Below are 26,906 nucleotides of genomic sequence, written 5' to 3' on the forward strand. Positions count from 1 at the left end.
ACGCACACTGCTCCTGACCTACTGAACAGGTTTCATAGAGGCCAGAATGTATGTCAAAATGACACATTCCTGTGATATACATAGTTAAATTATACTAATGCTTCACAATGAACTGAAATGTTTCTTACTTTCATAGGTAGCTATGAAACTGTGATGTATGGAGGTTCAATTGTCTTTGGAGAGATTTTAAAAATGTCATTGAAATAGATTTGGACAAGTAGCAAATCATGAAATCTGACTTGCGCAACAGACCAGACATCATTAAATGTCCAAGTGATTGTTTTTCTTTACCAGAAGGCATGAAAGGAAGCTAAAACATTCTAGGAAACACTTCAGAGAAGACTCTGATCTGGTATTTGCAACACAAAAAGGAAATTTAGTAAGGTGGCTGATAATTGTGGGTTGTATTTTTTAGCTAGGTCACTAACTAACTAGCTAAAAATATTTATTTCCACAGAGAAATGCTAATTTATGACATAAAGCTAACAGTTGATTTTATGTCACTAATAATCACAAAACATTGACGACTTGATCAAATGATTACTCGGTACAAGAAGCTATATTTCAAAACTGCTGTTGGATATGCTGATAATAGGGGGTTCTACACTTTAGTAAGTTAGCAATCGACATGATTGAAGAAATCTGTTGAGACTCACGTTGACCACAACGCCCACAATGCAATGCTCTCTCTAGACTGGCTCTGGCTGGCTAAGTACAGTTGCTAGCTAGCTCATTAGGAAAGGCATTACCACAATAATAAAAAGCCTATTTTGACCCATGAAATAGTTGTAAAATCCCCACAACAGACTAATACACCGTGGGTCAACAACAGACTAATACACCGTGGGTCAACAACAGACTAATACACCGTGGGTCAACAACAGACTAATACACCGTGGGTCAACAACAGACTAATACACCGTGGGTCAACAACAGACTAATACACCGTATGTCAACAACAGACTAATACACCGTGGGTCAACAACAGACTAATACACCGTGGGTCAACAACAGACTAATACACCGTATGTCAACAACAGACTAATACACCATATGTCAACAACAGACTAATATACCGTGGGTCAACAACAGACTAATACACCGTGGGTCAACAACAGACTAATACACCGTATGTCAACAACAGACTAATACACCGTGGGTCAACAACAGACTAATACACCGTATGTCAACAACAGACTAATACACCGTGGGTCAACAACAGACTAATACACCGTGGGTCAACAACAGACTAATACACCATATGTCAACAACAGACTAATACACCGTGGGTCAACAACAGACTAATACACCGTGGGTCAACAACAGACTAATACACCGTATGTCAACAACAGACTAATACACCGTGGGTCAACAACAGACTAATACACCGTATGTCAACAACAGACTAATACACCGTGGGTCAACAACAGACTAATACACCGTGGGTCAACAACAGACTAATACACCGTATGTCAACAACAGACTAATACACCGTGGGTCAACAACAGACTAATACACCGTGGGTCAACAACAGACTAATACACTGTGGGTCAACAACAGACTAATACACCGTGGGTCAACAACAGACTAATACACCATATGTCAACAACAGACTAATACACCATGGGTCAACAACAGACTAATACACCGTGGGTCAACAACATGTAATGATTTATGTGTCTGGTGGTGGATTGCCCCTTTAAGTAGATAGCGCAGAAACATAATAGGAAGAGAGATATTATGAATAGGCAGATAACACTTTATTCCATTCCTTCCTCTGCTTAGTGTCTGTGTTCCTTTGCCCATCCTAATCTTTTCTTTTTATTGGCCAGTCTGAGTTATGGGTTTTTTCTTTGCCACTCGGCCTACAAGACCAGCACCCCGAAGTCGCCTCTTCACTGTTGTTGCTGAGACTGGTGTTTTGCGGGTACTATTTAATGAAGGTGACAGTTGAGTACCTGAGTGGCGTCTGTTCCTCAGATTAGGCATTCTAATGTATTTGTCCTTTTGCTCAGTCGTGCACCAGGGCCTCCCACTCCTCTTTCAATTCTGATTAGAGCCAGTTTGCGCTGTACTGTGAAGGGAGTAGTACGAGATCTTTAGTTTCTTGTCAATTTCTTGCATGGAATAGCCTTCATTTCTCAGAACAAGAATAGACTGACGAATTTCCAAAGGACGTTTTCCGAAGGAAGCCATTTTGAGGCTTTAGTTGAACCCACAATTGCTGATGCTCCAGATACTCACCTTGTCTGAAGATGGCCAATATTATTGCTTCTTTAATCAGCATTACAGTTTTCAGCATAATTGCAAATGGTTTTCTAATGGTCAATTAGCCTTTGAAAATGATTAACATGGATTAGCAAACACAACGTGCTATTGGAACACCACGTGACGGTTGTTGATAGTGAAGTGCCTCTATACGCCTTTGTAGATATTCCATGAAAAAATCTTCTGTTTCCAGCTAGAATAGTCCTTTCCAACATTAACAATGTCTACACAATATTTCTGGTCAATCTGATGCTATTTTAAAATAATACTAGATTTTTGTATTGTTTTGTACATTTATCTGATCCTTTCAGCCGTGGCAATTTTTGGGTGGCAGTATGTGCTCTTGAGGTAGAACCAATGTAGAACCATAGACTGCTGGAACACCACAGGACAGTATATGTTTTCGTTGTTATGGTTAGCTGCTGTATACTTTTACCTTTGAATAGGAAACAGAACAAATGACCTTAAGCAAAACAACACAACATTTATGTAATCCTTTTTTCCAAAAACAAGGGTGAGGAGTGTGTGTGTGCACGTGTGTGTGTGCGTGCGTGTGTGTGTGTGCATGCGCGTGTGTGTGCGTGTGTGCGTGTGAACAACAAGGGTGTCATCCCCAGTTCAGTTCAGAGGATTAACATGCCGAACATGCAGGTCATTAAACACCTGGGATGAGATCTGACCACCAGCACAGAAACTGTAAAGTAAAATGTTATAATAATGTTATAAAAATAAAAATTGTAATTATTTCACTATAGTAATAATATATTAAATATTGAATTATAAAGAATAGAAGGTCACTTTATCTCTTTCAATTTTGTCTCACTTAATTAGACAATGTCAAAAAAGCAGTTGTTTCAAAAAACATGGGATGAATTGGTGCTTTCGTTTCCAAAACAGCTGAATGGTTTCTGTTTTCTGTTCAGATTGAATAACACAGAAGTACTCCATTCCATAGCTGCCAAAACAGACACTGTTGTTGGTTGTGGTAAAACAGCAATAATGTTTAATTATTGGAATTCTGGTATTTTTAGACAAGGGGAGCTTTAGCTGTTGAAGAACTCCCACTAATTAAGGAATTCCATTAGAATATCTGTGACAGCTCCTACTCTCCTGTCTCTAACTGTTTACTATACACCTGTCCTGTCTCCTCTCTCCTGTCTCTAACTGTCTACTATACACCTGTCTCCTCTCTCCTATCTCTAACTGTCTACTATACACCTGTCTCCTCTCTCCTGTCTCTAACTGTCTACTATACACCTGTCTCCTCTCTCCTGTCTCTAACTGTCTACTATACACCTGTCTCCTCTCTCCTTTCTCTAACTGTCTACTATACACCTGTCTCCTCTCTCCTGTCTCTAACTGTCTACTATACACCTGTCTCCTCTCTCCTGTCTCTAACTGTCTACTATACACCTGTCTCCTCTCCTGTCTCTAACTGTCTACTATACACCTGTCTCCTCTCTCCTGTCTCTAACTGTCTACTATACACCTGTCTCCTCTCCTGTCTCTAACTGTCTACTATACACCTGTCTCCTCTCTCCTGTCTCTAACTGTCTACTATACACCTGTCTCCTCTCCTGTCTCTAACTGTCTACCAAACACCTGTCTCCTCTCCTGTCTCTAACTGTCTACTATACACCTGTCTCCTCTCCTGTCTCTAACTGTCTACTATACACCTGTCTCCTCTCCTGTCTCTAACTGTCTACTATACACATGTCTCCTCTCCTGTCTCTAACTGTCTACTATACACCTGTCTCCTCTCCTGTCTCTAACTGTCTACTATACACCTGTCTCCTCTCCTGTCTCTAACTGTCTACTATACACCTGTCTCCTCTCTCCTGTCTCTAACTGTCTACTATACACCTGTCTCCTCTCCTGTCTCTTCTCTCCCTGTTTCTCTAGCTGTCTCCTCCCCCCATCTCTGTAGTTGTCCACTTTCTGCTGTTTTTAGACTTATCTGTTTATTTCCCTCTTAATCTCTCTCTCTCTCTCTGTTTCTCTTTCCCCAGGCCTCTCTCTTTCCTTCTGTGTCTCTCTTTCTCTGCCTTTCTCTCTCGTTATATCACAGAATGCTAGTGATGGTAGACAGATTGAAGCAATATTGTTAAACTTCCCTGTTCCTAATTTCCCCTTCCCATTCCCCCTGTGCCTCCAGAGGAGGGTTTGGTTAGTGGGGGGTTCGGGCCTCAGTAGGGTTTTGGGGGAGTTGGTGGGTGGGTGGGAGGGTAAGTGACCTTGCATGCTTCTTATTGATTAGTCGCCCTATGTTTCCACATGTCTGATAGATTAGAGAATGGCAAACATCTTGCGGAAAGAGAGGGCACAGCTGTGCTCAAAACACACACACACACACATTTATTTCATGAGTAGTGCTGTCAAAGGATTAATTAATTACAGAATCATAATTAACTATGATGTACTACATTACATTTCACTGAACTTTTTTATTAAACTGCATAGGACTGTACTATATTAAACTGTGCTATACCTAACAGTAAACTAGACTGTACTGAACTATACTAGATTATAATAAAGTGACCTATACTAAACTGTACTTACTCAACTGTGTGGAGTTCCTTGACAGTGCCCATGTCAGATCCAGGAGGGCTTGTCTCCAAACCATCTAAAGAAAGCCAAGCTCATGTTCTTCTACACCAGATATCCCTCCTCCAACATGCTGAAGATGTTCTTCTCAGACGTCAAGGTGAGCATTTTTCTCGTCGTCTGTCTTTCATTCGTACAGAAAACGACAGTATCCTCCTCATGCTCTCCATGTTCCCTCAACCTCTCTTCCTCCTTCAGTCCTCATCCTCTCTTCCTCCTTCTGTCCACATCCTCTCTTCCACCTACTGTCCTCATCCTCTTTTCCTTCTTCTGTCCTCATCCTCTCTTCCTTCTGTCCTCATCCTCTCTTCCTCCTTCTGTCCTCAACCTCTCTTCCTCCTTCTGTCCTCATCCTCTCTTCCTCCTTCTGTCCTCAACCTCTCTTCCTCCTTCTGTCCTCATCCTCTCTTCCTTCTTCTGTCCTCATCCTCTCTTCCTTCTGTCCTCATCCTCTCTTCCTTCTGTCCTCATCCTCTCTTCCTCCTTCTGTCCTCAACCTCTCTTCCTCCTTCTGTCCTCATCCTCTCTTCCTTCTTCTGTCCTCATCCTCTCTTCCTTCTGTCCTCATCCTCTCTTCCTTCTGTCCTCATCCTCTCTTCCTCCTTCTGTCCTCATCCTCTCTTCCTCCTTTCCTCACCCTTCTTATCTCTGCTTCTAATTTGATTTTAATTTCATTACTGAATATGAATGAGTGCGTCATGTGAAACACACTGCTCAGGTATGAGGTATGCTGAAAGTGTAGTAAAGATCACCACACACAGAAACACACACACACACAGCATATCTGTCATCCTTCTGGCTATTATCCGCTGTTCCACTCCTTAGCCCATTTCCTCCTTCCATCACCCTGTGACCATTATCCTTCCCTCGGTCCCTCGCGTGATCAGTCCGTTTTGGTGTGTGTGTCTGTATGTATGTGTGTGTTTGTGACACTGGCACAGATGGGGCAATACGGAGCGTTGTGCCAACTCTCTGTCGCCCAATTATAATAACTGGCCTTAATCTGAAGGGTGGGTGGGGTTGTGGGGGTTGGAGCTTCTCCACGTTCACCCTCACACACACACACACACACACACACAGACACGCTCAGACACACACACACACACACACACACACACACAGACACGCTCAGACACACTCTAGCCACAACATTTTCCACAGATTTTCAGATCTTCACATGATTTATTTTACCGAATCTTGTTACACTTCAGCGATATGGCACGCATGGTTGTGGGGAATGGCCACACCATAATTATGGCTACACCATAACTAAGGACAGTTGTTAAGCACGACACATCACGGAGTGCTTGGACACAGCGCTTAGTTGTGGTTAACTGGACATGTACCACAAAGCCCAGAGATGCCTTGTTGCTCTCATAAACTGGTTACCAATGCGATAAGATCAGTAAGAATTGATGTCATGTGTGGTATACAGACTAATATAACACAGCTAACAGCCAATCAGGATTCAGGATTCTAAGCACTGATTCATAAACCACAAAAACACATTTTCAACCCACTTTACCCCAAACTCAATACACACATTCACACACAAGTACACACACACACACACACACATTCCCACCCTATTTGACAAGCTGTTTCTTTGGCCTGTGAGGAAGGGGGAGAGAAGGATGATGGCCCAGGAGGGGCGAACAAACAAATTAACAACACAACACAAAACAAAACAAAGGAGGTATTTATTTACGAGGTTGGTTTTGTTGTTTGAAGGAGCATACGGGCTGCTCAACGCCATGACAGATTCAGGACGCGTTATTCAAATGAGAAACACACGCAGACACACACACCAGCTGTCCTCGGCCGCCTGTATCCACGGTGATCACTTCCTTGGCCACATCCTTGTTTTGCTGCCGTGGCGACTGCTGTCGTTGGATACCGGGTTTGCCTAGTGTAGGATACCTGCTCCCAGCCCTGAGGACATGACAGCCACATGTAGACCTGCCATTCGTTGGGTACTGTTATGGATTTAATTGGACAGCGAGGCATCTTTGATTGGGTTCTATAGTGCCGCGTTTTGGATTCGAGGTTCAGTGGTTCATATGAGGTGGCAGATAAGTGATGTCAAGCCCTGGAAAATGTGAGAAAATGGCGAGAGGTTAGCATGTCTCGGCTAGGGTGTTTGTCCCCAGCAACTGTATGTCATCAGATTCACTCCTGATTAAGTAGTAACAATGACTATCCCATGTTTGTTGTTTGCCATTCATTTCTATTGGACAACTGAGTGTGATACACTATCAAAACCATGTGAGAATGGATCCCGAACATTTGTGAATTAATGTCCGCTTACATCCTGTGTACATTTTACAAATGAATTCAGCATACGTTTATTGTATTTCCTATTTACTCCAACAAACAAACCTGATTTTCAGTGTGTTAGATTACTTTAATTAGTAATTACTGGAATTACAAATAGATTGTTTTCACACTACTACCACTGTGTTTAACAATGTTATCATTCAATAATCACGATATTACATGAGAATCAGATCGCTCTCACACTACTACCATTGTGTTTAACGATGTTGTCATTCAATAATCAAAATATTACATGAGAATCAGATCGCTGTCACACTACTACCATTGTGTTTAACGATGTTGTCATTCAATAATCACAATATTACATGAGAATCTGACTCAGAGTTGGGCTCTTTCTCTTTATCTCTCCGTTGCTCTGTCTGTCTGTATTTCTCTCTGTATGCCTCCTTCAGTTTTTTATATGTCTCTTTTTATGTTTCTCTATTTATATCTCTCTCTAGTATACCTCTCTTTCTCCCTCTCTCATTTTCTTTCAAATTCTTTCCAATTAGGCCTACATTTGAAATTGAATATATTTGATCTTAAAATGAAAAACAGAAAAGAATCTCTCCATCTCTCTCACATGTCTCTCACTTGTCTCTCCCTTGCCTCTATGAAGACAATAGGCAGCATGTGCTGGAGGGATCAGTTAGTTGCTATGGGGGAATTAGGCATAAATTACTCCCTAATGGGAGTTGAATGGAGAGGGGGGTTCTGGGAATGTCTGATCCTGACTGTGGGAAGTGGGTTGACCTGACCGCAGTTACGCACACATGAACAGACATTATTTCGCACAGACACACACACACACACGACCAGACACTGTTACACACAGACAGACACCTACTTAGATGTACAGTATAGTATACATAGTATATATAACAGGGGCTAATGTCGATTTGGCCACGTTCAGACATTCATTTCTGTTGCTTTAACGCTTAGGACGTGATTGTTTAGGCATTGCTGGTGAGAAGTTAATGGTTAAGATTTGGAACGGGTTTTTAACGCAACTCCTGAGAGAGGCATACACACAGTCTCTTATTACACAGCTAAGCACTCGTACACAGGCAGTCACACACACGCTCTAATTACACAGTAAAAGCGCTTGCCTTTTGACCAGACCATCATCTTTGTTTTGAGACGTCTGGGTGCAAGTGGTGAATCTTGAGTGAGTTGCGGGAGAGTAATTAAGATCTCTGTTAAGAGCTTGTTAGAACTTGCCAGTGACCAAGGAGTAAGTTCTAATTAGACCCTCGTTATGACTCCACACATGCGTGCACACACACACACACACAAGCTACACACACACATACACAAGCTACACACACGATTAGAATAAGGTGAACCAGGTAGAGGTTCGTTTGATTACAATCTGCACTTTTGGAATTGCTCGGGAACAATATATGTACATTTTTTATTATTTATAAGGCTGTTAAAAACTCCATCTGAAGAGACAGTATAGGTTAGTTACTACCATGTTCACAGGACACAACCCCATGTTCTGCCTTTATTTCATCAGAATTTTTAATTGAAACATGTATGTGTTGTGGTTTTTGAATAATACTTCAACTCAGCCATTGAAAAGAGATGGCCTTTTTTCCAGTGGTTGAATGGGGAATGTCTGTTTGGTTCCTGAACAGAGGTCAGTTCGTATTGACCCCAGCACCTGGCCTCAGGGCTTCCCTGCTCGGCTAAAAAAAGCATCCTGTCACAGTAAGACAATAAAGGAATGACACTCTCTCTTTTCATCACAAACACCACCTGGTATTCCCTGACCTCAGCCTTTTTCTTTATCTCCCTCTCCCTCTCTTTCTCTTTCTTTCTTTTTGGTTTGTGCTGATTGTAGGGTAATATGTTAGAGGGGGGTTTAGTTTGGTGCGTATGTTTTCAGAATGCCTGTGTGTGGGGGCTTTCTACATGATTGTCAGTGCCTGCTAGCATCGTGCTTATAACGTCGCTACAATCTTTTGAGCAATAACATCACAACAACGTTACAGAAATTATTACAACATTACGGAAATAACATTAGAAAAACAACAGAAAATACATCACTGCAACATTATGGAAATAAAATGTGTACAACTACAAAAATTACATCACTATAACATTAATGAAATAACATTAGTGAAACTACAGAAATAAAAAATCACAACAACAGTGAAGAAATAAAATCACTTCACGATTGTAGACATAACATCAAATAGACGTCTAATTTATTTGGATGTGTATGTGTGGTTAGGTCAGCATTAATTTTGTGACTTTGCTTTTGTTTAGGCGTGTACTGAATGCACGTGAATGTGTGTGGCCATATTTCACTTGTGTATGTATATTCCAGTAAAGGGTATAAATATAGACGACATGCTTCTTAAATGCTGAGTTTCTGGTGTATGTGTGTGTTTGTGTGTGGGGGGGGGTGTGTGTGTGTTTGTGTGTGTGTGTGTGTTTGTGTCCGTGCATGCATGCATGCGTGTGTGTGTGTGTGTGTGTGTGCATTTTAATTGCTGAACTGTCACGTTCTACTGCCGTTGCTCTTTTGTCCATCTCCCCTCCATTCTCAGTCTGGCAAAAACACTTTCTAAAGCTCTTGGTTGCTCCCACACACACACACGTACACACACACACACACACACACACACCCACACATGCACAAGAACACTCTTCACCAAAACATGATCACTTATTCTCCATGATGTCAACTTTCCTGAAAACGTAACTCCCTCTCTCTGCCTCTCTGTCTCTCTGTTCCCTCCGTCTCTCTACCTCCTTTTATCTCTCTACCTCCTTTTATCTCTCTACCTTCTATCTCTCTACCTCCTATCTCTCTACCTCCTTCTAGCTCTACCTTCTATCTCTCTACCTCCCTCCATCTCTCTACCTCCTCCTATCTCTCTACCGCCTTCTATCTCTCTACCTCCCTCTATCTTTCTTCCTTCCTCTATCTCTCTACCTTCTATCTCTCTACCTCCTTCCATCTCTCTTCCTCCTTCCATCTCTCCCTCTATCTCTCTACCTCCTTTTATCGCTCTACCTCCCTCTATCTCTCTACCTCCTTCTATCTCTCTACCTCCTTCTATCTCTCAACCTCCTTCTATCTCTCTACCTCCTTCTAGCTCTCTACCTCCTTCTAGCTTTCTACCTCCTTCTAGCTCTCTACCTCCTTCCATCTCTCTACCTCCTTCTAGCTCTCTACCTCCTTCCATCTCTCTACCTCCTTCTATCTCTCCTTCTATCTCTCCTTCTCTGTCATCCCTTGGTCCTATGAGACAATGTCTTGTAACAATGCCTGTTCTAATCTCCATGTCAAAGCTGTTTTTCCCCTCCACTGAACACACACACACACACAACACACACACAACACCCACTGAACACACACACACACAACACACACACAACACCCACTGAACACACAAACACAAGGCCCACTGAACACACACACACCAGAGTCAGGAGCACAAGCAAAAGCGTTTACGTACAGACCCACACACTTTCAGCCTCCCTTTGGTGTATTTGGTAATGTAGTTAAGGATATTACAGCAGTTATACTGGTTCAGATTGCAGGGGTAGTTAGGGACATCATCAGTCACCTCTTATCAATGTCAGGCATTTTCATTTGTTTGCTTTTTGCATCATCCAGTTTGTTTTGATCTTGTAATATATATATATTTTTTTACATTTTTACAGTAAGTTAGTTATTAGGGAACCTTGGGTAGTTACGCTAGTTAGGGTTCGGGGGGTAGTTAAGGCTGTTTGGGTAACCATAGTAATTATGTTAATTAAGCTAATCAAGACAGTTAAGGTCTAAACCTTGAGTCAATCTGGTCGCAGGCTGAGGGACCATTCTTGTTGCATTATATCTCTTAATATTTAGTGTGACCTGGAATTAAACTAAAAACCTCTCTAGATAATGATTGTTGTAATGATCGGACTTCTGAGTGGCACAGGGAAAACTGAGTGCAGTACTAAATATATTTGTGTGCTTGTAAATATTTCAAAGTAGGACATTAACACAACTTTAAACTTTATCAGAGCCAGCAACACATTAAATAATAATAAATGGTACTGATCCGCTTTGCTCTCTTTGGTTGTAGTTTAACCGCTGCATCACATCCCAGCTCATCAAGTGGTTCAGTAACTTCCGGGAGTTCTACTACATCCAGATGGAGAAGTTTGCCCGCCAGGCCATCAACGAAGGGGTGACCACCAACGAGGAGCTGTCTGTGGCCAGGGAGTCGGAGCTCTACAGGGCCCTCAACATGCATTACAACAAGGCCAACGACTTTGAGGTACAGCTAAGACTGCTGTGTGCGTGTGTGCGTGCGCGCACGCGTCATGTGTGGGTGTGTGTGTGTGTGTGTGTGAAGTGAGGCGCGAGGGGATGGTGCTTGGGGCCTGGTGTCCTTGTCAAAGCAATTTGCTGCGTTTACATTTCGATCCCTCCCCTCCCTCTACCCCCCTCCCTCTCTCTATCTTTCCATCTCTTTCTCTCTCTCTCTCTCTCTCTTTCTGTCCCTCTCTATCTCTTTCTCAGTATCTGTCCACTGGGACCGCAGGCTGTTAAACACAGTAACATCAGCAGCATTTAGATGCCCATTACACAGCATTTAACCTAACACACACACACACACACACTCGCATCCACAGGAGGACACAAACACACTCTGGTGGTTAGGAAGAGGGGATTGTGGGTAATGACGGTAACTCAGGCGGCTTGTTAAGAGAGGTGCTGCAGCTGAGCTCTTCTTCATCCCTGCATCTGTTTCCCCTGTCTCGTCTTCCTCCCTCCCCTCTCTCCTCTCTCTCCTCTCCCTCTCTCTCTTCTCTCTCTCTCATCTCTCTCTCTCCTCTCTCTCTCTCCTCTCCCTCTCTCTCCTCTCTCCCCCCTTCCCTCTCCCCCCTTCCCTCTCTCCTCTCTCTCTCTCCTCTCCCTCTCTCTCCTCTCTCCCCCCTTCCCTCTCCCCCCTTCCCTCACTCCTCTCTCTCCACTCTCTCCTTCCCTCTCAATCCAGTTTAACTCAGTAGACTTAACTGACATTATCAAAGTATACAAACAGTTTTTCTGTTTTCACTGATGCCACTGAGTAATCCAGTTGTGGGTACCAGCACATGATTTGGTTGCACCCCTAAAACAATTATCTTATTTAACAATTAGAATAAAATATATATTTGACATATTAGTATTTATACATAAAGATTATTTTACGCCTACAACAGGAGCATTCGCGTTTTTAACTTGGGCTGATTTAGCTACTATAATATATATTTATATTAGTAATTATCATGGGCATGTTAGATGTCCATGTGACCAATAAGGACAAATGATGGGGAGTTCAGCTTTTGTTACCGACTTGGCTCTTTGAGTCATTCAGTGAAAAGCCCAGATCTGTCGTTCCCTGGCTGTCTCTCAGATTGTGTCAGGAAGGCCACAGTCCGAGAGACACTACCCAGTTGAAAAAACTACACAGTTGGTTTTTGTCATGCAATTCGTTTTAGACGGGTTTTTTTCTCTTTCATGGTTATAGATGATTTGCAGTGATATCTTTGTTAAAGGACACTTCTCTGAGGTCTGGGCATTACAGTGTAACAGAGAGTGTGCAGCTCTGTCTCCGTCTCTTCCTGGGAGCAGAACCAGACAAGCCTGCCCTCGCTGGTGGTAACCAGGTTTGTCTGTTATCCAGGTTGTGGTCAGATCATCTGCCCCTGTGTCTGGTTACAGCAAAACAGCACTGTAGATGCAATGTTGCCAGTGATGCTGTTTTGCCAAAATGGCCCGATCATCGAGGCACTGATCAGGGGTTTTTCAGGTTGGTTTGGGTTAGGGAAATGTGCTAGGAAGACTCCTCTCTTTTTTACATTTCTTGATGTTGTAGGGCTGTGAAATGTATTGTTTGGTAGTTTATTTGATGGATGGGATACAGATACTCTCTGTATCTCTGTCTTCTGTATCCCTCCACCTTCATTCTCTGTATCTCTGTCTTCTGTATCCCTCCACCTTCATTCTCTGTATCTCTGTCTTCTGTATCCCTCCACCTTCATTCTCTGTATCTCTGTCTTCTGTGTCTCTCCACCTTCATTCTCTGTATCTCTGTCTTCTGTATCCCTCCACCTTCATTCTCTGTATCTCTGTCTTCTGTATCCCTCCACCTTCATTCTCTGTATCTCTGTCTTCTGTATCCCTCCACCTTCATTCTCTGTATCTCTGTCTTCTGTATCCCTCCACCTTCATTCTCTGTATCTCTGTCTTCTGTATCCCTCCACCTTCATTCTCTGTATCTCTGTCTTCTGTATCCCTCCACCTTCATTCTCTGTATCTCTGTCTTCTGTATCCCTCCACCTTCATTCTCTGTATCTCTGTCTTCTGTATCCCTCCACCTTCATTCTCTGTATCTCTGTCTTCTGTATCCCTCCACCTTCATTCTCTGTATCTCTGTCTTCTGTATCCCTCCACCTTCATTCTCTGTATCTCTGTCTTCTGTATCCCTCCACCTTCATTCTCTGTATCTCTGTCTTCTGTATCCCTCCACCTTCATTCTCTGTATCTCTGTCTTCTGTATCCCTCCACCTTCATTCTCTGTATCTCTGTCTTCTGTATCCCTCCACCTTCATTCTCTGTATCTCTGTCTCTTTTCATCCTTCCATATTTTGCTCCTTTTCTGTTAAACATCGAACCGTGAAAGTGTAACCACAGCATATTCAGCAACTATTCCACACACACACAGACATACACACAGACACACACACACACAGAGATATAAACACAGACAAACACAAAGACACACACACATACACACACACGCACGCACACATACACGCACACACACACAAACATACACACACAGACACACACACACAGACTTACACGCACAGACACACACACACAGACTTACACACACGCACAGACACACACACACACACACAGACATACACACACAGACACACACACACACAGACTTACACACAGACAGTTTCCTTCGTTGACAAATTTAGCATCATCAGAGTTCCACCTTGGACTGTCCCCCATCTACCTCCCCCTCTCCTCTTCACCATTCCTCCCCTCTTCAGCTCCTCCCCTCTCCTCTTCACCATTCCTCACCTCCTCCCCTCTCCTCTTCACCATTCCTCCCCTCCTCAGCTCCTCCCCTCTCCTCTTCACCATTCCTCACCTCCTCCCCTCTCCTCTTCACCATTCCTCCCCTCCTCAGCTCCTCTCCTCCCACACCTTTTCCCCATGGACAATGCTATTATAGTTCCTCCCTCTGTTATTCTTTTACTCTCCCTTTTTGTAAGATTCACATGATCAGCTAATCACGACATGGCGACATTCAGTGTATGTACGTGTGTGTGTGTGTGTGTGTGTGTGTGAAACATACCTTTAGCTTGCATTGAGAGGTTGTGTCAGTTAGAAAAGGAACTTAAATTAATCAACAATTACATCTCTCTCTACTCTCTCCTCACTCTGCTCTTCCTCTCTTCTCCTTTCATTAATTTCTACTCGCCTCCTTTCTCTCTCCCACCCCAGGATATTTTTTTGCCAGCAGGCCAGTGAGTAACTACAGAAGTAGAACCGGAGAACACTGAAAGAGAGTGAGAGAGATGTGTATTGGTTGATGTCTAGTTAAAGAAACGGGTGTTGCCAGATTCCTGGTGAAGGTGTTCACCCCAGCTTCATGCCAGTTTGAAGGAGAATAAATCTTCTATCTCTTTTCATTCTGGTTTGGAAGAATAGGCTTTCTTCCAAAGTTGGCAGAAACACAGACACACACTCACAGACAGACACACACACACTCACACACACACACACACACACACTCACAGGGGAGGTGTTGGGCTCTGGTCAGTGTCTGTTGGAGTGAGTCTAAAGTTGACAGGAAAAGCTTCTACTGTACAGCCCCATCATCTAGATACACACTTAAGGTTTATGGCTTGCAAGTACACACTGTGTGTGGTGGTGCATGTGAGTGTAAATATGTGTGTTTGTGTGTGGAGGAGAGGGTGTGACATTAGGAGTTTAAAGAGGGTCTAATTTTTCCATTAGCAGTTGTCACAATGTGCTCTTTCAAATAACCAGCTTGAAACCCCAAAGAGCAAGCAAGAATAAAAAAGGATGCACAGTGACTTATAAAAACTCCCTACTAGTGACAAAACTGAGGAAGAAACCTAGAGAGGAATCAGACTCTGGGGGTTGGCCAGTCCTCTTGGAGCTGTGACAGGTGGACATTACAAGAGTACATGGACCACATCAATGCTTCTGCATGTTCAGGTTCCCAACGGGTCAGTAAATACAGATGGGCCGTGTAAAAGCCACCTTCACCAGTCTGGTCTCAGTGATGATGAGGAGGGGAGAATTTCAGTCATATTATTGTCTTCAGGAAGGCGGTGAGTTACAGAGAAAAAGCTTTCTCTAAAATATGTGTAGAGAGGAACTGGAGGTTCGATACAGATCGATATTTGTTTAATTTACCCCGACAGAGGCGTGATTTTATTTTTTTTATGAGCCTTTATTACTGCCACTTTTAGCGAGTTTGTCAAACATCCAGAGGACAGGGAGAAATGTATTATATTTAACGTAGGTGTACCAAGCACAGGAAGGAGTTCCTTATGTAGTTTAGTTGAAATAGAGTTCAGTTGACAGCTGATGGTTTTGGAGCTCATTACTATTTTAGTAAACGGGTCAATACATACCCGTATACACACACATGCACACATATTAACACACACAGACCTATATACACACACTCCTGGAGACTGCAGAGGGTTCACACTCGGGTTTCTGGACTAAGCTGTCCTGTCAGTTCTCACCCCATTAGACAACAGGAAGACCGACCTCTTTCTGTTCTCTGGCACTTTATCTCTTTCAGACTCTAGGTGGAACAACCATCAGTATTAGTATGAACTGTAAATCCTGTTTCATGAAGGATGTTTTTGTAACTGTTATTCAGTGTCAGTAACACAAGAGAATTTTTTTTTTTGTGTGTAATCATACCGTTCTCTCTCTCTGTGTCCCTTCCTCCATATATATATATTTCTCTCTCTACAGTGGTGTGAAAAAGTGTTTGTCCCCTTCCTGATTTCTTATTAGTTTGTCAAACTTAAATGTTTCAGAACATCAGACAAATTGAAATATTAGTCAAGGATAACACAAGTAAACACAAAATGCAGTTTTGAAATGAAACAAAATCCAAACCTACATGGCCCTGTGTGAAAAAGTGTTTGCCCACCCGTTAAAACATAACTGTGGTTTATCACCCCTGAGATCAATTTCTCCAGGCACACCCAGGCCTGATTACTGCCACACCTGTCCTCAATCAAGAGATCATTGAAATAGGACCTGCATGACAAAGTGATGTAGACCAAAAGATCCTCAAAAGCTAGACATCATGCCGAGATCCAAAGAAATTCAGGAACAAATGAGAGAGAAAGTAATTGAGATCTATCAGTCTGTGAACCACAGTGAGAGACATTATCCACAAATGGCGAAAACATGGAACAGTGGTGAAACTTCCCAGGAGTGGCCAGTCTACCAAAACTACCCCAAGAGCGCAGCGACGACTCATCCAAGAGGTCACAAAAGACCCCAGCTCCAAAGAGCTGCAGGCCTCACTCGCCTCAGTTAAGGTCAGTGTTCATGACTCCAACATAAGAAAGAGACTGGGCAAAAATGGCCTCCATGGCACAGTTCCAAGACGAAAACCACTGCTGAGCAAAAAGAACATTAAGGCTTGTCTAATTTTTGCCAGAAAACATCTTGATGATCCCCAAGACCTTTTCGTAAATACTCTGTGGACTGACGTGACAAATGTTGAACTTTTTGGAAGGTGTGTGTCCCATTACATCTGGCGTTAAAGTAACACTGCATTTCATAAAAAGAACATCATACCAACAGTAAAATAGGGTTGTGGTAGTGTGATGGTCTGGGCCTGTTTTGCTGCTTCAGGACCTGGAAGACTTGCTGTGATAAATGGAACCATGAATTCTGCTGTCTACCAAAAAATCCTGAGGGAGAATGTCCGGCCATCTGTTCATGACCTCAAGCTGAAGCGAACTTGGGTTCTGCAGCAGGACAATGATCCTAAACACACCAGCACGTCCACATCTGAATGGCTGACGAAAAACAAAATGAAGACTTTGGAGTGGCCTAGTCAAAGTCCTGACCTGAATCCTATTGAGATGCTGTGGAAAGACCTTAAAAAGGCAGTTAATGCTCGAAAACCCTCCAATGTCGCTGAATTACAACAATTCTCCAAAGATGAGTGGGCCAGAATTCCTCCACAGCACTGTAAAAGGCTCTTTGCAAGTTATCGCAAACGCTTGATTGCAGTTGTCGCTGCCAAGGATGGCCCAACTAGTTATTAGGTTGTAGGGGGCAATTACTTTTTCACACAGGGCCATGTAGGTTTGGATTGTGTTTTTCCTTAATAATAACAACTTTCATTTCAAAACTGCATTTTCTGTTTACTTGTGTTATCCCTGACTAATATTTCAATTTGTTTGATGATCTGAAACATTTAAGTGTGACAAACATGCAAAAAAATAAGAAATCAGGAAGGGGACAAACACCTTTTCACACCACTGTATATGTCCATTCCTCCATTTATATATATTTTTCCCTCTCTATGTCCCTCATTCTATTTATATACATATTTTTATATCTCTATGTACCTCACTCCCTTTCTATATATTTCTCTCTCTTGTAGTTTCTCACAGTTTTTTCTTCATTGCTGGGGCTTCTCCTGTGTGTGTGTGTGTGTGTGTGTGTGTTGAATGTTTAGATATATATGTCTGTGTTAAAGTGTTTTGTTTGTGTGTGTGTGATCAATATCTATTGAAGAGAACAGTCAATTAACACACATTTAGTGTCTATGTGAATACTGAAGTGGTCTATTTCTCCCTCTCTCCCTCTGCTGCCTCTCTCTCTCAACCCCCCATCTCCCTCTGCGGCCTCCCCCCGTTCTCTCCCTCCACTGCCTCTCACTTTCATCCCCCCATCTCCCTCTGCTGCCTCTCTTATTCACTCCTCCCTTCTCTCCCTCTCTGTTTCTCTCTTTCTTTGTGTGTTTTCATTGTAACCTGCCCCTAAGCTTTGAGTAATGAATCACTCTTCTGAGACGAGGTGAAGTTCAAAGACTTTGCTATCCTCTCCTCGCCCTTTTCTCCTCTTTCCTCTCCATCGCACTCAGTGTATACATTTAGAGTACCGTTAGAGTACCGTTAGAGTACAGTCAGAGTACAGTCAGAGTAGTGTGACATGTATCGGTAGAGTCAGGATGACCACAGTTTTAAGGGAGTGGGTTAAATACACAGAGGCAGCAGTGTGTGTGTGTGTGTGTGTGTGTGTGTGTTTAATCTCTGTGTTTTTTTCTCTGTGTGTTTGTTTGTGCATGTACGTATGTATGTATGTATGCGAGTGTGTTTAGAGATTGTGTTTTAGAGTTTGTCCTTGCACGTATGTGTGTGTGTGTGTGTGTGTGTGTGTGTGTGTGTGTGTGTGTGTGTTTTTAGAGATTGTGTGGGCATTCAAGCATTCTCAAGGATAAGATGAAGGAGATGTCTTTGTTACTGAGACTGATTGGAGTCACACGGGGTCTGTGTGTGTGTGTATGAGTGTGTGTGTGTGTATGTGTGTATGAGTGTGTGTGTGTGTGTGTGTGTGTGTGTGCAGCACAGCTGCCTCTGACAATAGGCAGAGTCTTAGTGACAAAGACACGTCCTTCAGAGCTGTCATGTGATACGAGTGCCTGCCTCATGGTCAGATGACCCTGGCTATTGTCTCAGCACACACACACACACACACAGAAACACGCACAAACCCACATCACTCAGGAGCCAGTGATGTCACCAGAGAAAGGCTGAGTTGAGAAAGAATGAAGGATGTGTGTGTCTGGGTGTTAGTCACTAATTCATTCAGTAATTCAGACAGTCAGTCAGACAGTCATTCAGTAATTCAGCAATACACACGGTTACTCAGTCAGACAGACAGTAATTCAGACAGACAGACAGACAGCCTTTCAGTAATTCAGTCAGTCAGACAGTAATTCAGACAGACAGACAGACAGCCTTTCAGTAATTCAGTCAGTCAGACAGTAATTCAGTCAGACAGACAGGCAGTCATTTAGTCAGACATTCAGACTCACCTAAAATACTATGATCCATATTTTAGTTTTTCTTGACTGTGTGACCACTTAGTTACAGTTTTTCTCAATCGCTCATTTTTTTAAACCGTCTTAACATTCTCTAAACTGTAAGTGCAATTGTCACAACTGTTTCATGGGACATTCACCCAAAACATTTAATTCATGCATCAAAACCTGGTCAATAAGTTGGCCAATGCCACCAAAGTGAATAGTGATTTTGTTATCGCGTGAGCCGTACTGGTCAAAGTGTTTTTTCACCATGGCACTCAACCCTGGAAATGTTAGTTTTATCCAAATTTCTGTTTTATTCTACTTTTTTGTTGACACTGACTCCTGCTGTACTATACAAGAATGTCAGTTTTGTCGAGCTGAATGCTGTTGTGTATCACACTGAGCTTTTTAGATAACAATTTCAACAGTAGGTAAAATCTACTGGGAATAGTCGATACTCTACATTACTGTATTACACAGAGAAAGGGTAGGCACCTGTGTATGTATAGAGTGCATGTATTTTTGTGGCGATGTGTTACATGTAAACAGGAAATTCACATTTGTACAGAATGTCAGTTTTTACATATTTATTACATGTGTTGTCACACATAGTGAGCTGAAAATATGCCACAAAATGACATCCATAAAAACAGAAAACTGCAACAATGAATTGCATCTCCTCATGGTACGTAACACTACAAGTTCCCATGTTCTTTGTGGACATCCTATCGCTGTTGTTGGTCTGGCAAGAGTTTTTCATCAACATCACATCTAAGGTTTTCCCTTGCGATGCACCAGGGAAAAAAGTCATGGCGATTCCTATTTCATTACTATGTCACCTGGCAGGTAATTTTCAAATATAGCAAATATCACAAACATTTCATGTCATAAATACTTACGGAACATGTGTCTTTGTCACTGTATATCACTGCCTGGACTGTATAAAACCAAAGGCTTTACAGATTTTTTGCTTTTTCATTTTGTCGTTGAATAATACTGTGTACAGAGAATAAAATACACTTAGTTTACAAATCACGGTAAAAACACAGCAATTTCTAAAATGTATTTAATATATATTTTATATACGTATTTACCTATTGTCAGTTTTGAATATGGTTTTTATTGAAGCCACGGTTGATTTGCTGAAATTGTGCTGGACCAGATGTCTAGTCATTCTCATGGACAGGCCATGATTGACAACACAGTCAATAATTGTGGCAGACATTTCCTCTTATAGTTCTTTGTATTCCACTTTGAGTTACTCCACCATTATCCAGTTGAACCCCTCTTCTCTTCCCCTCATTTGAACCCCTCTTCCCTTCATCTGAACCCCTCTTCTCTTCCCCTCATCTGAACCCCTCTTCTCTTCCCCTCATCTGAACCCCTCTTCTCTTCCCCTCATCTGAACCCCTCTTCTCTTCCCTTCATCTGAACCCCTCTTTCCCTCATCTGAACCCCTCTTTCCCTCAACTGAATCCCTCTTCTCTTCCCCTTGCTTGGTCCATTCTCAAAAAAGTTTTGTATTTGCGCAGAAGACGTTCACATTCAAGGGAGTAGTTTGTATCGGTTGTGACCAAGGTTTATACATTTTGTTTGACACGATTTACTCAAGTGAGATTAGCATTTTCTAGTTTGACAAAATATGATTAACATTAACATTGTGTGTGAAAGCAATGAGAAATAACTGTTTTCCAAACAAAGAAATGGAGATAAGTCCGACCACAGTTTCATTAACAGTTACCAATCCAGAACTGTTTTGTCTGAACAGGGCGTTCTCAGGCAACTAGCCTAGGGAGTGGCCCTTTAGAGCAGTTGGTCCAGAACCATCAGCTAAATTCAACCACTAGAGAAACGACATAACAAAAGGGAAGTATCTGTTAAAAATACATAACAAAATATGTAAAAACACAATTCAAATGAGTCACAAACTTCAATGTTACAAAATTCTAAATAGAGGTATGAAATTAGCCCAACACCTTATAAGGATCTAAGAATTTCAAAAAAAAAAATTTTAACTGTGGTTCTGGATAAAAATCAGGCTTTTTTGGAGAATACAGAGAGACAGTATAGACATTGCAGCCGATTATTTCCTGGGCCCGATTTCCCGATAACGGGCACTTACTATGGTTTAACGATGCACGTAGCCTTTAGATGGACTTAGTTACAACAGAGTTACGCCTGTTTTCCAAACCGCAACGTACGTCGCTCTGTATGAAGTGCATCGGAAGTGCTACAGCCGTTTGGAATGGAATTAGGCCATGTTTGGGGTTTGGAATGGAATTAGGCCGAATACGTATACAAATTTAGACTATTGTATTTCGATTGAGCTTGATTACTTATCAAAAACCTATAATATCGCTGGCGATGTATTCTACTACTACTTAGAAAGTGTAAAACTCGAAGAAATAGTGAAATTTAGGGCGGACGAAACATATCCAACCAATGGAGATGGAATGGGGTGGACTTTAGCCAATCAAATCATATCTCCAGAAATCGTTCACGTGACTTTGAATTATCAGTTCCTATGGTAGCTATGTGGAATAGGCTGTATGTTACTTAAGACACATAGCAATGTACACATGATTGGTTAATGCGAATATAAAGCATAGTTGGAAAAATCCATTCTAATTGTTTGAAATAAAAATGGAATGCAAGAGAAAACAAGCTGAAGTAGACGGACAGGTGAAGGTGTAGACAGACAGATGAAGGTGTAGAGAGAGATGAAGGTATGGAGAGACAGATGAAGGTGTCGGGGATGTCCATTTATTGGTTTGTTCAGAGGCTGAGGAATGTTTCAGGGAAGTCTCAGTTCTAATTAAATCCCTGGCTACATTCATATCCTTTTACCGAGTACGTTCATTGATTTTACACAGTTGAATAATTTGGTTGGTAATTTATTCATTTCATAGAGCTGAATCATTTGTATACAATTGATGGATTTTAGACAGTTTTGATTATTTGTATGTAATTCACATGCTATTGATTTTACACAGTTGAATAATTTTGTTTGTAATTTATTCATTTCATAGAGCTGAATCGTTTGTATACAATTGATTGATTTTAGACAGTTTTGATTATTTGTATGTAATTCATATGCTATTGATTTTACACAGTTCCGTTTGTCTACCCATTGTGTCAGTCTAAACTGCTCTAAAGGCCTGTTTAGACTGAACTGCCGCTGGTGGACAATTTCCAAATAACAGGAGTGTTTCCCACTTAGACAAACGACTGATATACAGTAGATGTGAATCTGGTGTGATTGTCCACCCTCAGACCTGGTGGGGCGGGACGTTCCAAGGTCATCCACCCACGGAGCAGTGGAGACACACACACACACACACGCTATAACATATCCAGAGACAGACACAGAGGGACAGACACACATGCTGAATGTAGTAACGTGTTTTGATAGAAAGGGAGAGAAAGAAAGAAAGAAGGTGAGGGTAGGAAAAAAGAGCAAGGGATGTATAGAGATAGAAACACAGAGAGAAAGAAAGACTGGGACAGGGCGAGAGAGCTATTCTTGTCACAAACCCTTTTGTCTCAGCGTGCTGTTGGAGGCTCTAACGGTTTGTCACCTCCTCTCATTGTGATGACACTCAGCTGTTGGCCTTTTGTTGGGGCCTCACACACACACACGCACGCGCACAAACTCACACACATGAGTATGCACACACACATCCAAATGCACACACCCACACTCAAACACACAAACACACATGCAGATGTCTTCTCCATCATAAATCAGCTCAATAAAGAGGTCTAATTCAGGCCATCAATACAGATGGCTCTGTCTGTCTCCCTCTTTCCCTCTGTCTCACTCATTCTGTCTGTCTCCCTCTTTCCCTCTGTCTCACTCATTCTGTCTGTCTCCCTCTTTCCCTCTGTCTCACTCATTCTGTCTGTCTCCCTCTTTCCCTCTGTCTCACTCATTCTCTCACCCTCTCCCTCTTTCTCTCTCTCTGTCTCCTTTCTCTCTTTCTGTCTCCTTTCTCTCTACCTAACTGTGTATGTGTGTGTGTGTGTGTGTGTGTGTGTTCTTTTCTGGGCTCAGTCCCTTATCCTGCGTCCTGGTCGCCAGAAAGAAGACAGGGATGGAGAGAGAAGGGCAGAGGGAGGGGGAGGGCAGAGGGAAGGAGAGGGGGAGGGAGGGAGAGGGGGAGGGAAGAAAGAGAGAGTGTGGAATTGAGTAGAGAGAGAAGATATTTATTTTACAAAACACAAGGGAGGAAGATTTAGATGTTCTTCACCCTAACAGTTTCTATCTGTCTTGGTCTGTGTCAATCCTGACCACTTCATTTTAATAGCGTGGTAAACATTTATTTACATTGCCAAAGCAACTGTAAAATAAGAAACATAAATTAACATACAGCAAAAAACTAAACTGAAAAATCTTAAATTTGGAGGAAAAAAATGTCCCGTGCATTTTAAATGTTGTATGTTTATCTGTTTACAGTGTCAGTCTTTCTCTGTGTCTTACTCTGTCTTAGTCTCCTTCCCCATTTACCTCATCTCTCTTTCTTTTTCTCTCCCTCTCTCCATCTCTCTTTCCATCTCTCTCTCCATCTCTCTCTCCATCTCTCTCCAGAGACACACACACACACTCACAAATACACACATACAAATACACACATACATACATACACACACACAAACTCACAGGGAGAACATTACGAGGCAGTCTGGCCAGGTATTGAAAAGGGAAAAGAGGTATTATGTCATCTGGTTGTAGGCAGAGTAAAGGGAGTTAAGAGACTTGAATATGGGAACACAGGTGTGACCATTCATTTTTAAATGACTATGAATACTGTTGAAGTAACAACGAATGTAGTCTGTGTGTGTGTGTGTGTGTTAAAGGTGGCATTAGCGTCTCTATATGTACATGAATACTCAGGCCTATATTATCTCTGTATGCAAATTAATACTCTGAGCTATGCTATCTCTGTATGCACATTCATATTCTGAGCTATGCTATCTCTGTATGCACATGAATACTCAGGTCTATACTATGTCAGTATGTGCATCAATACTCAGGTTTATACTATGTCAGTATGTTCATCAATACTCAGGTCTATACTATGTCAGTATGTTCATCAATACTCAGGTCTATACTATGTCAGTATGTTCATCAATACTCAGGTCTATACTATGTCAGTATGTTCATCAATACTCAGGTCTATACTATGTCTGTATGTTCATCAATACTCAGGTCTATACTATGTCAGTATGTTCATCAATACTCAGGTCTATACTATGTCAGTATGTTCATCAATACTCAGGTCTATACTATGTCAGTATGTTCATCAATACTCAGGTCTATACTATGTCAGTATGTTCATCAATACTCAGGTCTATACTATGTCAGTATGTTCATCAATACTCAGGTCTATACTATGTCAGTATGTTCATCAATACTCAGGTCTATACTATGTCAGTATGTTCATCAATACTCAGGTCTATACTATGTCAGTATGTTCATCAATACTCAGGTCTATACTATGTCAGTATGTTCATCAATACTCAGGTCTATACTATGTCAGTATGTTCATCAATACTCAGGTCTATACTATGTCAGTATGTTCATCAATACTCAGGTCTATACTATGTCAGTATGTTCATCAATACTCAGGTCTATACTATGTCTGTATGTTCATCAATACTCAGGTCTATACTATGTCTGTATGCTCATCAATACTCAGGTCTATACTATGTCTGTATGCTCATCAATACTCAGGTCTATACTATGTCAGTATGTTCATCAATACTCAGGTCTATACTATGTCAGTATGTTCATCAATACTCAGGTCTATACTATGTCAGTATGTTCATCAATACTCTAGCAGGACTTACAACCTCCAGATGTCATTAACACTGGAATCTACCTGCTAAACACAGTCTGTGACCTTGTGCCTTTAATAACGCCATTGTCCCTCTCTGCATCACTCTTTCCCCCCTTTGTCTTTCTCCCTGTGTAATGTTTCGGTGTTAATTTTATTGGTGTGGGGAAGATGTGTTTACACTATCAAAGCAAGTAGAAAATAAAAGTCTCTCGCTCCCTTTTCAGGTTCCGGAGCGTTTCCTGGAAGTGGCCCAAATCACGCTGAGGGAGTTTTTCAATGCGATAGTGGCTGGTAAAGACGTGGACCCGTCCTGGAAGAAGGCTATCTATAAGGTGATCTGCAAACTGGACAGTGAGGTCCCTGAGGTTTTCAAATCACCTAACTGTCTGCAAGAGCTACTGCACGAATAACAAGGAGCTGGGTGATGTTTCGGGATTGCAGTGATCTTCCCACTGCACATACAGGCTGTCCTTTGAGCACAAGAATTTGAAAAGACATTGTAAAAGGCATATTTTTTTAATATATATGGAAAAGATGTTGAAAAGACGTTGAAAATATGTTGAAAATACGTCTTTCAGTCAGTTTTGCTTGGTGATTGCAAAAAACAAAAAAGGTCCATACTCAAAAAGGTAAACAGAAGCATTTTCTTTTCTTTTTTAAATGGGCACATGCACAGTTTTTAGTACAACACAGTCTATTACAGTTTTTGTAAACACTGTTGTCTCCAAATATTTGGAGACACTGTTGAGCTCGTTGTGCGAATCTGTGGCTTAACTGAAGAGAAACACATTGTGACCAACAAACCTAAAGGACAGGAACAGTTGTGCATCTTTGGACGAACAGAACACTTTCGAGAGTATATATAATTGTTGTTGCAGTTATTTTGACTGAAAGGTCCTTTAGTCAGAAAAGATGTCCCCTGCATACATCTCATTGTACTCACAGACAAATATGCCACAAAATATTTTAACCCCCATAAAAAATACATAAAAAAAAACATATACTACATTTTGATAAGACCTCATTGTTTTGGATCTATAGCCTAAGTGGTTTTATGCTCCAATAAAAAGACTCAGACATCTAAGCTTTGAGAGGGAAGGTTTTCTACTGAAAGCATTCAGACAACTTCACCTTGGGACGAGTAGGAAAACTGTATCTCATTTCTACTGGGGACATTTCAAACGGAAGGTCATTTCCTCCCTCCTGACCACTTCAGCACAACGTGAGAGTAACAAGACGCTCTCCTTCTCCCATTGAGAGAAAGAACATGTTGAGTTGCTATACACTTCAATGGTGGACATCTGGAATAAACTTTCAAGATAGCAGTGTTCCCCTACTTTAGAAAACACACAAACAAAAAATGCCCTTCATATTGAGGACACAGACACACCCTTCCCTTTCCCAAAATCACTCTATTAACCATTTGGTAAAAAAAAAAATCGCAGTTACATTTCCAAATCCCACAATTATAACCTAGCAGCTCAGTGCAAGAAAAACTTGGCTGTCGCTGTTTATTTCCTATCATTATTTTCCTTCTTCTGCTTCTTATTCTTCCGAGACTCATTGGGTGTTTTCACCATGTGGTAGTTAAAGCTGTCGGTAATGTAGTACCTGGTTCCAGCCAATCACTAACACCTGTATCTACTAACCAACCCACTGCTCAGTTGATTGATCTCTATGAGTGACTGGCTGAATTGCAACAACGTACCTGATCTCTGTGGTCCTGAGCAAAACAGGAAAACGCATGAAGCAACTGCAG

The 26,906-nt window shown here is 41.8% G+C and overlaps 1 protein-coding gene across 7 annotated transcripts in view; it reads left to right on the plus strand.

Moving 5' to 3' along the window:
- prox1a (prospero homeobox 1a) overlaps positions 1-26,144 on the plus strand; it is a 37,641-nt gene extending 11,497 nt beyond the window's left edge. For 6 of the 7 annotated variants that reach the window (XM_013137541.4, XM_029125569.2, XM_034297464.1 and 3 more), the window contains exons 5-7: positions 4,865-4,972; positions 11,277-11,471; positions 25,372-25,557. In XM_013137541.4, the coding sequence (XP_012992995.3) occupies positions 4,865-4,972; positions 11,277-11,471; positions 25,372-25,557 (489 nt within the window). Of the gene's footprint in view, positions 1-4,864; positions 4,973-11,276; positions 11,472-25,371 lie in introns of all 7 variants that reach the window. The other variant, XM_034297465.1, reaches the window with a different exon arrangement.
- Positions 26,145-26,906: the final 762 nt, after the last annotated feature.

This window comes from Esox lucius, chromosome 15 (assembly GCF_011004845.1).
Source record: "Esox lucius isolate fEsoLuc1 chromosome 15, fEsoLuc1.pri, whole genome shotgun sequence".
NCBI classification, from domain to species: Eukaryota; Metazoa; Chordata; class Actinopteri; order Esociformes; family Esocidae; genus Esox; species Esox lucius.